The sequence below is a fragment of the Taudactylus pleione genome, unplaced genomic scaffold (genome assembly GCF_031769625.1).
Source record: "Taudactylus pleione unplaced genomic scaffold, aTauple2 ptg000205l, whole genome shotgun sequence".
Classification (NCBI taxonomy): domain Eukaryota; kingdom Metazoa; phylum Chordata; class Amphibia; order Anura; family Myobatrachidae; genus Taudactylus; species Taudactylus pleione.
The window spans coordinates 2,030,364-2,045,479 of record NW_028284607.1 but is presented as its reverse complement, the minus strand read 5'-3'; the positions used below and the strand labels follow the sequence as shown (position 1 = coordinate 2,045,479).

Here is a 15,116-nt window from a genome sequence, read left to right as displayed (position 1 = left end):
TGGTTTTCAGACAAATTTTTTGCACCAAGGATATGGCTGGTGCAAGTGCTCACTGATGACGGGCTCAAACCAAGCATACAGGATAGGGGCGATCCAGCCACAGAGATACGTACAACTCAGCATTGCAGGAGTAATTACAGGCAACACTGCATTGGCCCCCAATGTGTATACATCCATATCAGCATGCACAACTATACATATACACATAACTAGAAATGGCACATCACTCTGATATTTGTACTAAAAGAGTAATCCAGTTTTATTAAGATCCTAACAGTCACTCTGGCTTGAGGCAGATAAACTGTAACATGAGTGCGCCTCTTTCTGAGAGAGAAGCATATACATATGTATACACCCAGGCAGAGCATCACTTACAGCAGTTGTAATGTAAACATCAAACATTTCAAGTATCGGCAATATCAGGTACATAAGAATCCATGGTAGAGACTATAGAATTTCCGGACCTACACATGATTGTTCAATGGAAAGACATAACTGACAGGCTGGATTGTACCATACCACTGCTGTTCCTAAATCCACAGACACCACGGCCACATTACCTCAGCTAGTTTGAATTGCTTTTGTACACAGAGAAAAAGAGAATGGGACATGTACTGTGGATAAAGTGACCAACATAATAGCATGGGTTTATACAATATACATACAGATTGTATAAATACATACCACATATATACCCTATAAGTCACACACACAATATATGTCAGTGTACCACATATTACATGTACTGTACTTACGTACCGAGTATACAGTGTACAAACATCTGAAGTAGAAATTGTAGTATCATTACACAACATAGTTCTAATTTAGTCAGGTAACTATCAACACAAATATGAGAACAATGGTGATTTTTTTTACATTCTCCAGCCCAGTACATAGATACAGACTACACAACATTGCTCTTTTAAAATGTTTTTAGCTACTTCTAAGATTTCTGCACAGATGTAATCATTATAGCAACACCTAGAATAACACAGTACATGACACTAACTTCACTAAAATGCATCCTCTTGCTGCAAAACAGTCGCATTTCATCTTTAAAATAGCAGCTTTCATTAGTCAGGGTGGGGGTGATTCTGCAAAGGCACATTCTGTCCACCACTAGTGGCTGGTTGTAGGAACTAAATCTATCTCATGGCTGGAAATGAGCCTCTGTTGTTTTGGCTTTTGAATTGATATTTTGGCACAGAGGTAGTTCCATATCCCTAGAGGGCACAGATGTAAATTTGGCACAAAAAGAAATAGCACCAGATACAGAAGTACATATTGATGCACACACTGCATGGCAGAGAAACCAACACACAGGGTGGGAGTTTCTGTATATAGACCACTATTATTGCATAGAGAAGACAGAGAGACCTAGGCTGTCTTTTCATGTGATCCAGTGAAAACATTAATATAATACATGGTTGGAAAAGGATGATGGAGTGATCCTCTTTATTACTGTACAATGATCCAAGTGCTGCCAAAACCATATGTATAAGGTGTTTTCCATACCTAATGTTAACGACCACTATAAAAGATGTATAAATTACCGCTTTGTGGTCATGAAGATCTTTGTACTGCCGTAGGCACAATTCAAATGAACATACAATGCTAAAAAAAATATGTATGTCACATATTAATTAAAAAAAAAAAAATTATTCAGGTTAATGTTAATCTTAATATTATTAAATGGATAATAAAACTTGCACTAGAGGGCTAAATGGTATTGGACCTAAAACTCCTATTGTTGAAATTTGTGTTTTTATAGTTCACAGAACAACAAAGTGCAGAAGGGCTTAATATGTTACTTGACAATTTAAAGTTGCCCACATACTTCTAGATTGATGGTGGGATGTACTAAACTGAAAAATGCTGTACTAAACTGAAAAATGCTGTACTAAGCACCACTTCATCCCGGTAAACCCAATAAAAGCCTATGGGCCTCTTATCGGGATGCCACCTGAGAGGTATCCAATCGGATCCCTCCCAGCTCCCACAGCGGCCCGTGTTCTTGTGCGCAGAAGGATTTCTGGATGTTAAGTCCCTCTATCCGAGGCTATCGCAAAGGGCAGCTTTTATCGGGAGAGCTGTCCTTTGCTATTTTAATTAACCTCAGTATGTACCCGATAAGAGGCGGGATGTACCGCATCGTGGATGCTACGCTTAGTACATCCCGACCTGAGCCTTATATAAAATTTGTGAGTCAATGTTTGTGTTGTGAATAAAGGCATTTCCATAAAACCACAAAAAAAAGTGAAAAAATAAATCTGTATCTAGATTTGTGTCCCCTTATGTCTGTAGAGGTGGAGTGTCAGCATCTTTATATTAATGCAGCATCTGAAATTTCAGACAACTGAGACGACCACTGCGCCTATTTAGACACATCATCGGCGCACCATTAAAACTTGAACCAGTCGTCCTATGTCAGGTGCAGTTTCCACATCCGAATATGGTCTTCTGTGTGAGCGCAATGCATCTTCAGTGAAACGCAACACTCCCGTGTCACCTTTACCACCACCATTACTTTTCAGGGACCCTCACTAAAATTTCCAGACCGTGCGTCCAATTCTGTGCTGCATCTCTGGCTGTATGTGCGGTGTGACACAAACACGTGTACAGAGATAAAACTTTGGCCATTTGCATCCACCTCTGATTCAGGCCCAAAGTGTAGCCCGCCTCCTGGAGATGCAAGAGAATTACATCCCCATATAGGCTGTTGGTTTGAAGTTGGACTTGGAGACACGAGTAGCTCAGCATGCACACATTTACTATGTTTTTGCAACAAATGTGTATGTTTGAAGCGTAAAGGCATCAAATTATACATTAAGCCCTATGTTATTTGGCGAAAGATGTGGGACTTATTTAATCATTTGCACATTTGACCAGAAACTAATAAAAACCAGACAGATTCCAAAAACTATTGGCTATCTTTGCAGGAGGCTCACAAGCAGAGATTCCAGGCCAATTTGGTTTGCCTGACAAAATCACCACGTGTGACCGGCATAACACGAGTCCTCACTTCAGGTCATTGTTGCCGAATGTTGCCCTCTAAATCAGAATCATTTTTGTTAGTTCGAAGCAAAAAATCCTTTAAAATGTAACTATTATTCTGTTTATGACTGTATCCATGGCACAGCACTAAAAGGTTTAAAGATATCTTTTTTTTTTATATGGTTCACTTAAAAAGACAAAAATGTAAAACATGTTCACAGAATGATAAAATGGTAAAATTTCATAAATATCCTCAGTAACTAAACCTTCACTTTTCGTGTAACTGAGCTGCAAGGTCTCCTGGCTCATCATGTGGCAAGTGAGTTATGTCCAGAAGATGAAGATGCAGGAGGGAGACAGGCATTCTGAGGGTCATTTCTTCAGGAATGGGAGACACTGGAAGTTTTTTCATACCAGGGAGAAGGGCAATTATTAAATGAAGTCTTTGGCACCCACAAGACTCCAACATGGTAGAGCCCGTGGGTTTTTTTCACCACTGTTGGCAAATTTCATTCAGTTTTCCACACTTTATTTAGGACCTTCACAACTTCATCGTAGATTATAAAGACAATGGCCACGTCGAGACACACACGTCCAAGACGAGGGACAGTCCCCTTGTAGAATCTGCAAAATAGGACAGATCAGCAACTTATATAGTGGTAAATCAATCTGAGGAGACTACCATGGTAATATGGTGCAAGTAATCATTTAAAAGTGGGACTAGGACAATAAGGAGGTAAGCACAAAGACAATGATTAAGTGACTGGGAAAATTGGATTATAATGCAATAGTGAGTAGATCATGCTGGATCATGTAAAAGACTTACGCTCGGGGTCCCTCGTACTTGAGAATCTTATAGGCACAGTCCCATGTGCCTTTGTATTTATGAGCTTCCAATCCCTGCAATTAGAGATGCTCATTGTAATTTTACAAGTCATTTTTGAAGAATATATCTTCCAGCAACAGTATTACATTACCTTTATGCAACAAGAGGAAGTTTAATAAACTAGTACCTGGATTCACCTACTTAAACAAAAACATCTGCCTAATAATATGTATTTTTCCTGTCAAACAGAAACATACATTGACATACCAGAAAGCTGCAGGAACCATCTGCAAATCCATTTTTAGCCTGTATGCTGTGATAGGCCAGAACCTCCTTCATCATGTTCATCCCTAGCACTCTCCTTGCCTCTAGTGCACCTCCTGGTCTAGCCTTCCCCTCCCTGTGACTCACCTCCAATTGCCCATCAAGATACAGTTGTCACGGCCAGGGTATTTCAGCATGGCGCTAGGCGGGTGTTACCTGTGAGGTCGTTGTGGCGCGGGCTGTCTGGTGGCGGAGCTGGTGTCTGGCGGGGGGCTTTGGCTGCGCGCGTTGTTGTGCGGCCCTGTTGTCACTCTGCGTTGGTGAGGCCTGGCGGTGTCTCCGTTCCGTTTGGCATGGGCGCCGCCATCTTGCCTTCTGGCCATGTGATGCGGCTGGCCAATCCTGGTGAGTCACATGTTCCCTCCGGCCAGTAACAGCACGGCATGGGGTATTTAGGAAGGGTCAGTGCCTTCCTTCTTTGCCAGTGCAACGTGTATCTCAGCCTAGCTGAGAGGGAGTTTTCTGTGCTTTCCTGTTCCTGTGAATTCGCTGTCTGCCAGTCTGCCTGTCAGCTCCTAGCTCCCACTGGACTACCCCGCTTCCTCCATCACCCTTGCCCATACCTGAGTGCCTGAGCCTGCTGACATCCTGCGCTTCAGTTCACTACTTGTATACCTGGCTTGTTTATTTTCAGCTCACTACCTGCAAACCTGGCTTGATTATTTTCAGTTTCACTACCTGCACACCTGGACACCTTTAATTGTTTCTACTTGGACATTAACCCTTTTACTCCCACCACAGAACTCTTGTGCAAATTATATATTCCTGGACTTTTATTTACTGCCATTATCTGTCTACTCAAGCACTTATTAAAAAATTCTAGTTTTATTTTTAAATCTGCTTCTGTGATCACTCCTGCTACCACCCCGGGTCCACAAACAACCCAGAACATCACAACAGTGAGTTACCCAACCCATACTCTTTGTCTGCACCTATATAGTTTGTCAGACTATTACTTTGGGCGAGATGCATCTACAAAAAAAAATAAAAAAAAAATGCAGTAAAATCCCTCAAAACTGCAGTTTTCAAAACATACTTTACGGTTCCCCAACGTACACCAGAGAGGTCTGTTACGGCCTGCCGGCACAGTGGACCCCATAGAATTCTATAGGGCTGCGATGTGCATGTATACAGCAAGCTATGGAAGTCAAAACTTTCCGGAGCTTCTGCCCCCTAGACTTTTCTCTACACTTGCCCTGATGATTACCTTGATATGTATTTTACAGAGGAGGTACTGAAGACATTCACAAAGGATTTCCAAGAGAAGCTGGGTGAGATCTCCCATTCCATTAAAGGGCAGAACACCAGCATGAATTTGGACCCGAACGTAATTAAAAATGTCTCTGTACAACATAAATACTGGCAATGCTTAAAACCCAAAAAGTCAGAAGGATCGTGAGGCCTCGCTTTCATGGTCTGAATTAATACTGAAAATCAAGATCAAGCAAGCTTTTGGCCTTCTGCTCCACGGGAGGTTTCTGTCCTCCCTGAGCTCGTCTTAGGACACCTGCATTACGGTTTGACAGCTGTACCGCCCCACTCGGATCCTTCTCCTCCCTCCCCCACCCCCCCTGCGGTTTGCACTTGTGCAGCAGAACGAAGTTGATGTACAATAAAGCTTCCAGGGTCATAAACCTGGAAGTCCTCTTTCTGCAAGGGACAGCTCTTCTCAATAGAGCCGGCCCAGAAGAGAAGTATTCCTGCAGGGATGCAAGCCATAGGGGGTGGGATGTGCGATACTTGATACTTCCCGCCATTTGTGTCGATTCAATGATATGTCCACTTCCATTTACTGCAGCTTATCTGTTACTTTGTATATACAGAGCTATGGAAACTATGTGATGCCTTACAAATAAAATAATAATACAATTACGCTGTCATACATTAAGCATAGTGATTGAAAGTAAACACCAGCGTTACAGTCCAAATTGATATGATGGGTTTTTTTACTTTTTGAGAACCGTGTACAATTTATTTTAGGCAGCAGATAAAATAAATCAATATAGTCATCTGACCATGTGATGGGACTACTGGTAATCAGGGTTTCCTGCAACTATTATTTATGTTAAAGTTTCTTCATATTACCTGCAATCTCGTCTTCACCACATCCAGGGGAGTGTTTCCAAACACACTGGCAGCACCAGCAATTGCCCCAAATGCACCAGTCACAAGTGGGTTCATTGGCCTGTTAGGATTGTCACCTAAGTGAAACATTAATGATTACATCTCAAAAGAACTGTTGTCACACAACTCATTAAAAGTCTTGACTGTATTCTTCCTACTTACAGTATAGAATTAATATCACTACAAGCCTTTAGTTGCTTTAAGATGGAAATTGAAAAATCTAAACTGATTTTCATTGTCAAACAAGAGATCATAATGAATAAGAATAGACAGATGACCAACAATAATCCACAACGATACACTGATACAAAAAATACCCTATTTAAACAATTAGAAATAAATACTTGTCAATCAGCTCATATATACCGTAGTTAGAGTAATCTAATAACACAAATAGATACAAAGTGAACTATATCACTACCATAGGAGGGAGAACAAAAAGCCTTAGAAACAAATAATCTAGATATAAAGTATTACAATAGTAGCTGTTCGAACTTTGTAGTAAACGGTGTAACATACACAAAAATTTTTTTTACTAGTATACTAATATATAGTGTACTGCATATTTTCTAAAACCCACAGTAGTGAGGATATACATTAAGAACAAGACAAATGTCAACTCAACATATGCAAAATAAATTGATACACAACAAATTTGGAAAATACACTATATTCATCACAAATGACAACTTTTTTTTTCCAACGTATTTAAATTTTTACCTAAAAAAATGTAAATAAAATTGAAATATGAATAAAAACAGTTTAAGGCCAAGGGGTAAATTTTCTATCTGTCTGGCTTACAAAGCTGCTACTGAACAGTGGCTTTGACTGATGGATTTCAAAAGGCAAAAGTAATTAATGCAAAGCGTGGTTTAATATTCATTACGATTGCCTTTTGAAAAACATTGGTCAAAGTCACCGATCATTGATGACTTTGTAAACCCGACAAATAGTAAATATGCCCCATAGTCTTAATGAATTATAAATATAAAAATAAAGGTGACAGACTAACTTATATTAAATATTAGTAAGGCTCAATGCAACAAATAAATATTCTGTTTTCTTTCTATTAATAAAAAAGAGCTGCATAGATCCAACATGAATATTGAGCAGCACAAACATACAAAGAAAATATACTTTCTAGATTTTTATACCTCTATACCAGTTCCGTAGTGAAGTCATGACAAAGAAACGAATGGCCTGGTTGGATCCCTGCTTGAGGACTGTAGCTGTCAGACCCTGATATGTCCCTTTTATGCCTAGTAAGCAAATATGATAGATGGAATTCTTCAGAAATGACTAATAAACAATGACTGTGTATAATCTGCATCACCTACAAGGGCATCAAGCGCAATACATTGGTTGTATAACATGGAATGTACATGAGCACCTGGATGGGATAGATGGCATGCACTGGAAGAACCAGGAGTACCACACATGTAATGCATTCAGGAATCCTCCTGGCCAAGGTTGGCATCTTGTTTAATATCAGTATGCTGCATTCAGTAATCAAGAGCACATTCCCACATTGGCTACTTTGAGATACCTTCAATATTAAATGTGAACTTTCCAATTGTCTGACATTTCCAGTAGTTTTCTTCACAGGGCCTGTATCAGAGTTGTACGCTAGACCGATGCTCATGCAGTTGAGCGATTATCGTCTGACTGCGCATGCGTCACAGTCGCAATGTGCACGAGCGCCAATGGTTTGTGAATACACTAGCCCAGAGGATTTATCAGTAGGTGATTTACAGGCAGAGGTCATTTTGTGGGAGGTAACGGGGAGTGGGAGAAAAATGCGGGCGTGTTGCTACCAGCCGCCGACAGATCCTGTACGCAGGAAACATGGCTCCAGTGTCTCAGTTACGGTGGCTATTCTGAGTGACCACAGAATCACTCAGGAAGTCCATGTTTACATGGGATCCAAGTCTGATGATATTGAGGAGAGCTGCGATGGCTCAGGTGGGCTGCTCAGTACAAGTCCCGGCCGATGTACCATTATCAAATTTTTAGCGCATACACAGCTACGAAAAACCCAACTGGGACAGCATTAGCGTAGAATTCTGAACCAGGCCCATAGACTCTTAGCTTTTATACAAACCTCCATACATGCAGATGATATGTAGTTACTGAGCTTTCATATTTAAGCATGATTATATAAAACACCAGCTTATATAATAGTCAGTACTAGAACATTATGTCAGGTAGTATTTATGCTTTGTTTTATTTTTGCAGCACATGAGTCTGCCATACATTTTTCTATAGCAAAAGGCAACCAGGAGCCGAAGGGTTAATACCTTGGTCCCGAATGATCTCCCTCACTCCATGGAAAAAACCTCTGTATTTTGGGTTAGGGGAGCACTGGTCATGAATAAACTTTACCTGTAGAGAGAGGAGAACAGCATAAGTTGCTCAGCTTAGGTGCAGCTGCACAGAATACTCGTTACAAGAGAATAAAACACACAAGGGCCCATCAAAATACTTTGACGCTTAACCCTTCAGGCCGTATAATTAAAATCAATTTTCTTGTTTCTCTAAAGGTGCATACACACGGTTAGATTTGTCAGATGTATCAGATGAACGATTTGACCAACGATTTGAACTATGAACGATTTTTGACTGCATGAAAATGACTGAAATCGTCCAAAACTGACTGCAAACACATCAGATGTCAGATATCGTTATCTGACCATCGGGAACGCGCATCGTTCAGACATGTCAGATTTTCCTTCAGGTATGAACGATTTTTTAAATCGTTATCGTTCAGATATGAAACGAAAAATCTGACCGTGTATATACCATTACAGACACACTTTTAGCTGAAAAAACTTTTTTCATTATTTAATTTCAATTTATTTTTTCAGGACAAAATTGTACCTCCTTTTAGTAGCATATTGGAATAATTATCTTTTATTTGGGATATTACAGGAACAACAAAGGGTAAAAAATAAATTCACATAGCCATGGTTTTGTCCTTTTTACATAGTTTGTTAAACCTCACACATTAGTTAAAATGTATATGACAACCGCTAATGTCAATAATGGGTTTCATTTATTAGATTACACGGACTGATCAGCCTGTTCAGTGCTCTATATAAATGGTCTGTATTTTTTTCTTTACTGGCACCTTTAATAGAATCACCAAGTTTTTACATCTAAAACATTATATTAGATGCCAGTGGCATCTAAACTAATGCTAAAACATGTTAACCTATGGATTGATAGGAGGGGCAGAATATAGACTGATGTCTTTCTCTAATGGCCGAGAACCACATTAGTCAGCAGTGACCGCCTAGTACCTCTGTGCGTGGTTCTTGCAGTGTTTTTTTGTGAAAAACTCAGATTGTGACCTCCAATGGGGCAAGGACTGATATGAATGATATACAGTTCTCTGCATTGCGCTGCCTAAATTGGTAATGTTACAGGTTGAGTCTCCCATATCCAAATATTCTGAAATACGGAATATTCCGAAATATGGATTTTTTTTGGCATTACTGAGATAATGAAATCTTTGATTGTTGATGGTTCAATGTACATAAAGTTTGTCTAAGGCCCAAATTATTACAAATAATGTATAAAATGACCTACAGGCTGTGTGTATAGGGTGTATATGAACATAAATGAATTTCATTTCTGTACACAAACTTTGTTTGAGCCACACAATTATTGAAAATATTGTATAAATTGACCTGCAGGCTGTCTGTATAAGGTGTATATAACACATAAATGCATTCTGTGTATATATTTGGGCCCCACTCCCAAGAAATTTCATTATTAAATGCAAATATTCCAAAATACAGAATATTCCGTTATCCAAAATACCCCTGGTCCCAAGCCTTTTGGATATGGGAGACTCAACCTGTATATACACACTAATAATAAGAAACGATGCGTATTTGCATACAGTGCATGCACAGAAGCGACTTTACACATTTTTGCGTATGCCATTCCTATTCCGAGTCTGATGCAACTTGACCGAATCTGTCATGCTGTGAAATAGGGCATTTTGGGGCGTGATCTGGCCAGGGGCAAGGTGATTGTCATTGCCAATAAACCTGTGCTAACGTGCAATTTGACAACAGTGTTAGTGAACGCAAGAAAAGGGGTCTTAGACTTGAAAGGTGATGGAGGAAGATGAACCTGGTAGAGAATAGGTTAAAGCTAATCAAACATATTGGAGAATATCATTCAACAATCATCCGTAAGAAAACAGAGTGCCTTTCAAATGAGATCAAGGCAGCAAACAATAGGCCAGCTCAGCTTTTCTGTACAGTGGAGATGCTTTACAAACCAGCATGCCTGCAGCCTGATGAAACCCTCTCCCAGTCAAGATGCAATGAGTTTGCAAAATTCTTTGCAGATAAAGGTGCCGTATTCAATTAGTTTCACACCTGCGATAAAGATTTGCATGCTGGACTTCCCGCCGACATCGCGTGTTTTGGACGCGGAAATTTATTGTGCGCACCCCCGCTATTCGCCCTATTCAATTCCAAACTACGCAAAAATGGGACACGGCGAATGTGAAACAGGCGGAAAGTACTATCAGAAGTGGGAAAATCAGCCTGAACCCCCCAAAAAGATTCACTAACATTGAGGATCAATACAGATGAGTATTAATAGTCCTAATAAAGCTATTTAGGGTACCGTATATACTCGAGTATAAGCCGAGTTTTTCAGCACAAAAAATGTGCTGAAAAAGTACCCCCTCGGCTTATACTCGAGTCAAGTGTAGCGCTGACCGGACGGAGTTCGGTCAGCGCTACACACTGCCAAACACACAGCCGCCGGAGCCGGCAGCTGCGTGTTTGGTGTAATCAGCAGCCGCTGAGAGTCTGTCAGACTCTCAGCGGCTGCTGCTGCTCCCACTGCGGGAGCCATCTTCCGGCTCCCGCAGTGGGTGATGGGAGACACGTCGTCATGACGACGTCTCTCCCATGCAAAGCGGCCGGAGGAGCGGACAGCGGCGGGACCAGGAGCGGGAGTTTAAGGGTAAGTGTTTATTTTTTTTTAAATTCTTTTCACGTCTCTCTCTACTAGGGGGGAGGACGGACTACAGGGGGCACTACCAGGGGGTGATGACTACAGGGGGCATTATCAGGGGGCGATTACTACAGGGGGCACTAAAAGGGGGGATTACTACAGGGGGCACTACCAGGGGGGGATTACTACAGGGGGCACTAAAAGGGGGGATTACCACTGGGGGAACTACCAGGGGAGGATTACTACAGGGGGCACTACCAGTGGGGGATTACTACAGGGGGGCACTAAAAGGGGGGATTACTACTGGAGGCACTGACAGGGGGGATTACCACTGGGGGCACTACCAGGAGGGATTACTACTGGGGGCACAACCAGGGGGAATTACTACTGGGGGCACTACCAGCTGCTGCCATTTCCCACACTAGGCTTATACTCGAGTCAGTAAGTTTTCCTAGTTTTTTGGGGTAAAAGTAGGTACCTCGGCTTATATTCGGGTCGACTTATACTCGAGTATATACGGTACTTAAGTTTTGACAATTGCTTGCTATTAGCCTCCTTATAAAAGTGGTGAAGAATGGCATTAAGCAGTATTTTTTGGTGAAAATAAGTAGTCCTGTCAAATTTGGGGTACTTCAAATGGGTGCTAGCATATTTTAATGTCTCTAAAGTGAAGTAAAAAAAAAAACGTGAAAACCGCACCTGTGCAAGCACCTGCAATAAAAAAAAAACACTTGACCCATCCTTGCAGACCCGCAAAAAGTCTATTTCGCTAGTTTTTATGCTTGTCCCCCCACTTTTTACTTTTTCGCCCCCAAAATGAAAGTACTTCTTTGGGGTGTACTTAAGTTTTTTCCGAGAATTTTTGACACAGTTGTCCTTTGGGGGCTGTCCCAAGGGTTCTGAGAGGCTTACCCAGCTTTGCACCCCAAAATAAAAAATTTTGCACTTCTTTTCACCTGCTATTCAGAGGCAAAACTTTTTCGCCTATTACACTGCATTGACTTTCCGCGTACGCGAAAAGCGGCTGGAATTGAATACAGAGATAGGTTTCTGCCACGCGAAAAGCCGAGATCGGCGATACTTTTCCGTGAATCTCGGCTTTTCGTGTCTAATTGAATATGGCCTAAAGTATTCTCCATCCAGGCTGGAATCCCCACAGTTCCATCAAAGGAGTGCCAAACTAACAAGCCTGACAAGGTAAGCCACCTGTCTTCATGGAACAGCTCTGACATAGTCGATGTAAAAGACAGTGCTAAAATCATCAGAATGTTGCGACCAACCACCAGTGATTTGGACCCTGCCTCAACCAAGTTTCTCATAGGGTGTATGGACATGACTGGCCCTGTAATTGCAAAAATAGTTCAATGCTCTTTGCAGACAGGCATTTTTCCAGAACCACTAAAGGAAGCAATTGTTAGAATACTTTTTAAAAAACCTAATTTAAACCCCGACTGCATGACAAACTACAGACCGGTATCAAACCTTCCTTTTCTAGGAAAGGTCATTGAGAAAGTGGTGGCAACACAACTGGAGACACACCTGTCTACCTATGATATTTATGATCCATTCCAGTCAGGATTCAGGAGAAGAAATAGCACTGAAACAGCCCTGATATGTGTGCTTAATGATCTTCTGATGGCAAGAGACAGAGGTGATTGTTCAATCTTAATCCTTCTGGCTCTCTCAGCAGCATTTGATACTGTGGACCACGGGATTCTAATTGAGCGCCTAGAAATTTCTATGGACTGGACGGCACAGTCCTTAGCTGGTTCAAAATAATTTCTGAACGGCAGGTCACAGAGAGTTTCTTCTGGAGTAAACTAATCATCACTAGTGTCACTTCCATGCGGTGTCCCACAGGGTTATATACTATCTCCCATGCTTTTTGCAGTATACATGCTACCACTGGGTGAAATAATCAGGTCTACCACTACTATGCAGATGATACACAACTGTACCTGTCCTTTGCTCCAGGTACTGAGAACCCAATAACAACCCTTAATGGCTGCCTAGCTGAGCTTCAGGAGTGGATGAGTGCCAGTTGGCTGCGACTGAACCCTGATAAAACAGAGCTCCTTATGATAGGTCACAGGACAAGACCGCAGCACAGCCAACCAACAGGACTTGCGCTTGGGGGTTCAGAACTACAAAACACTGAACATGTGCGGAATCTTGGATAATGGCTTGACACTTAAACATCAGGTATCAGCCACAATCCAAACCTCATTCTTTCATCTGAGGGGCATAGCCTGAATCAAGCACTTTATTCCCTCAGAAGATCTGCCTAAAGTCATACATGCATTTATATAATCACTCCTAGACTATTGCAATGCCCTCTACTTGGGTCTACCAGCAAAAGAATTGCACCACTTGCAGATGGTACAAAACGCAGCTGCCAGGCTAGTAACCAACCAGCCCTATTCCAGCCACATAACACCCATTATCTGCTCCCTTCACTGGCTGCCTGTCAGATGGTGCATTGTTTTCAAGATTGGCTTACTAACTTTCAAAGCCCTACATGACCAGGGTCCAAGGTACCTGACGTAGCTTCTGATCCCTTACTGTCCTACTCGATTACTGTGATCCGTTGTCGAAGGACTATTAACAGTACCTAGAATCTCCTGGAATTCATCTGGGGGGGTCGAGCTTTCAGCTTTGTGGCTCTGTCTCCATGGAACTCGCTTCCCCGCACAGTTCGAGAAGCCTCCACTCTAGAGTCCTTCAAAAATAGATTCAAGATTCACCTATTCACCCAACATTCACTTATTAAGCTTGTTTTGTATTTTGTGCTGTAAAGGCAAATGTAAAGCACTTTGAGTCCTTTAGGAGAAAAATGCTATATAAATAACTTATTATTATTATTAATGGGAGTGTTGTGGGTTTGTATCACAAGCTCTGTATGATTCTGCGTTGTGCATTTTTGAAGGGGAGCCTGTTTCTTATGGATCTCTTGGGACTGGTGCAAGTGCTAATACTAATGATGATGGCTGCAGCTGTAAAATAAATGGGCGCCACTGGTTAACACTTGCACATAAGCGATCCCTCACATTAGTTGAATGGATACTTGCATTAGCTAAAAGTAGTTAAACAGGCTCTGCAACTGCCCGCCACTACAGCCACTTTGTGTGGGACTCAGAATCAGCACCATAGTCACATCATGTGCAAAAAAGGGTTAAATATGTTCCCTCAAAAAATATTACAATAAATGAAGAATGTGGCTAACCAAAATAAATATTCTGCCTACTACAATAATTGGAATAACTGTTGGTACTAGAAAAAGGACTTTAACCTGATATCATTTAGAATTAGACATACCTGTTGCATCATCTGAAACTTTGGAAATAAATTGTGTTTCCATGGTTACAGATGCTGCCAAGGCGTTTCAGATATTCACAACATCTGTCAAATGGCAAGATTAGCCATGTTGTATGCTCTGTCAGATAAAATGCCCGTCAGACATTATATACATCTGACAAGCTGAAAACCATCAGATATCGTGATTATAGACTGAGATATGCAAGAGTATAGCCACATGATATCTGCATTCCTCCCGTGTTAAGGAACAGGGGAAATGTCTGCCAGTCGGCCATGGCTGTGCATACACTGTCATATGCAGAAACAATTATCGGATAGGACATGTTGGACAATATCGCATGCCTGACAGACCTATAATTACTGATCGGTTGCAGCAATACACTTTTAATTATCAGCCCAATCAGCTGAGTATCAGCTGATCGGGCCGATAATTGGACAGTGTATGTCTATCATTAGTATTCCAAATGCCAATTTGTGGTAGAAGCTCCATTTCAAGAGTTCTAAGGGGCAGATGTACTAAACTCTGGAAAGTGATACATTGGAGAGTGATAAA

General features: G+C 41.3%; 1 protein-coding gene across 1 annotated transcript in view; it reads right to left on the bottom strand.

The window, feature by feature from the left end:
- Positions 1-234: 234 nt before the first annotated feature.
- Positions 235-15,116, bottom strand: part of SLC25A1 (solute carrier family 25 member 1) — a 43,259-nt gene continuing 28,377 nt past the window's right edge. Inside the window, exons 5-9 of the mRNA XM_088477836.1 lie at positions 8,566-8,650; positions 7,423-7,527; positions 6,230-6,345; positions 3,821-3,894; positions 235-3,618 (exon numbers count right to left, since the gene is read on the bottom strand). Coding sequence (XP_088333962.1) covers positions 3,504-3,618; positions 3,821-3,894; positions 6,230-6,345; positions 7,423-7,527; positions 8,566-8,650 — 495 coding nt within the window. The 3' untranslated portion in view covers positions 235-3,503. The remainder of the gene's footprint in view (positions 3,619-3,820; positions 3,895-6,229; positions 6,346-7,422; positions 7,528-8,565; positions 8,651-15,116) is intronic.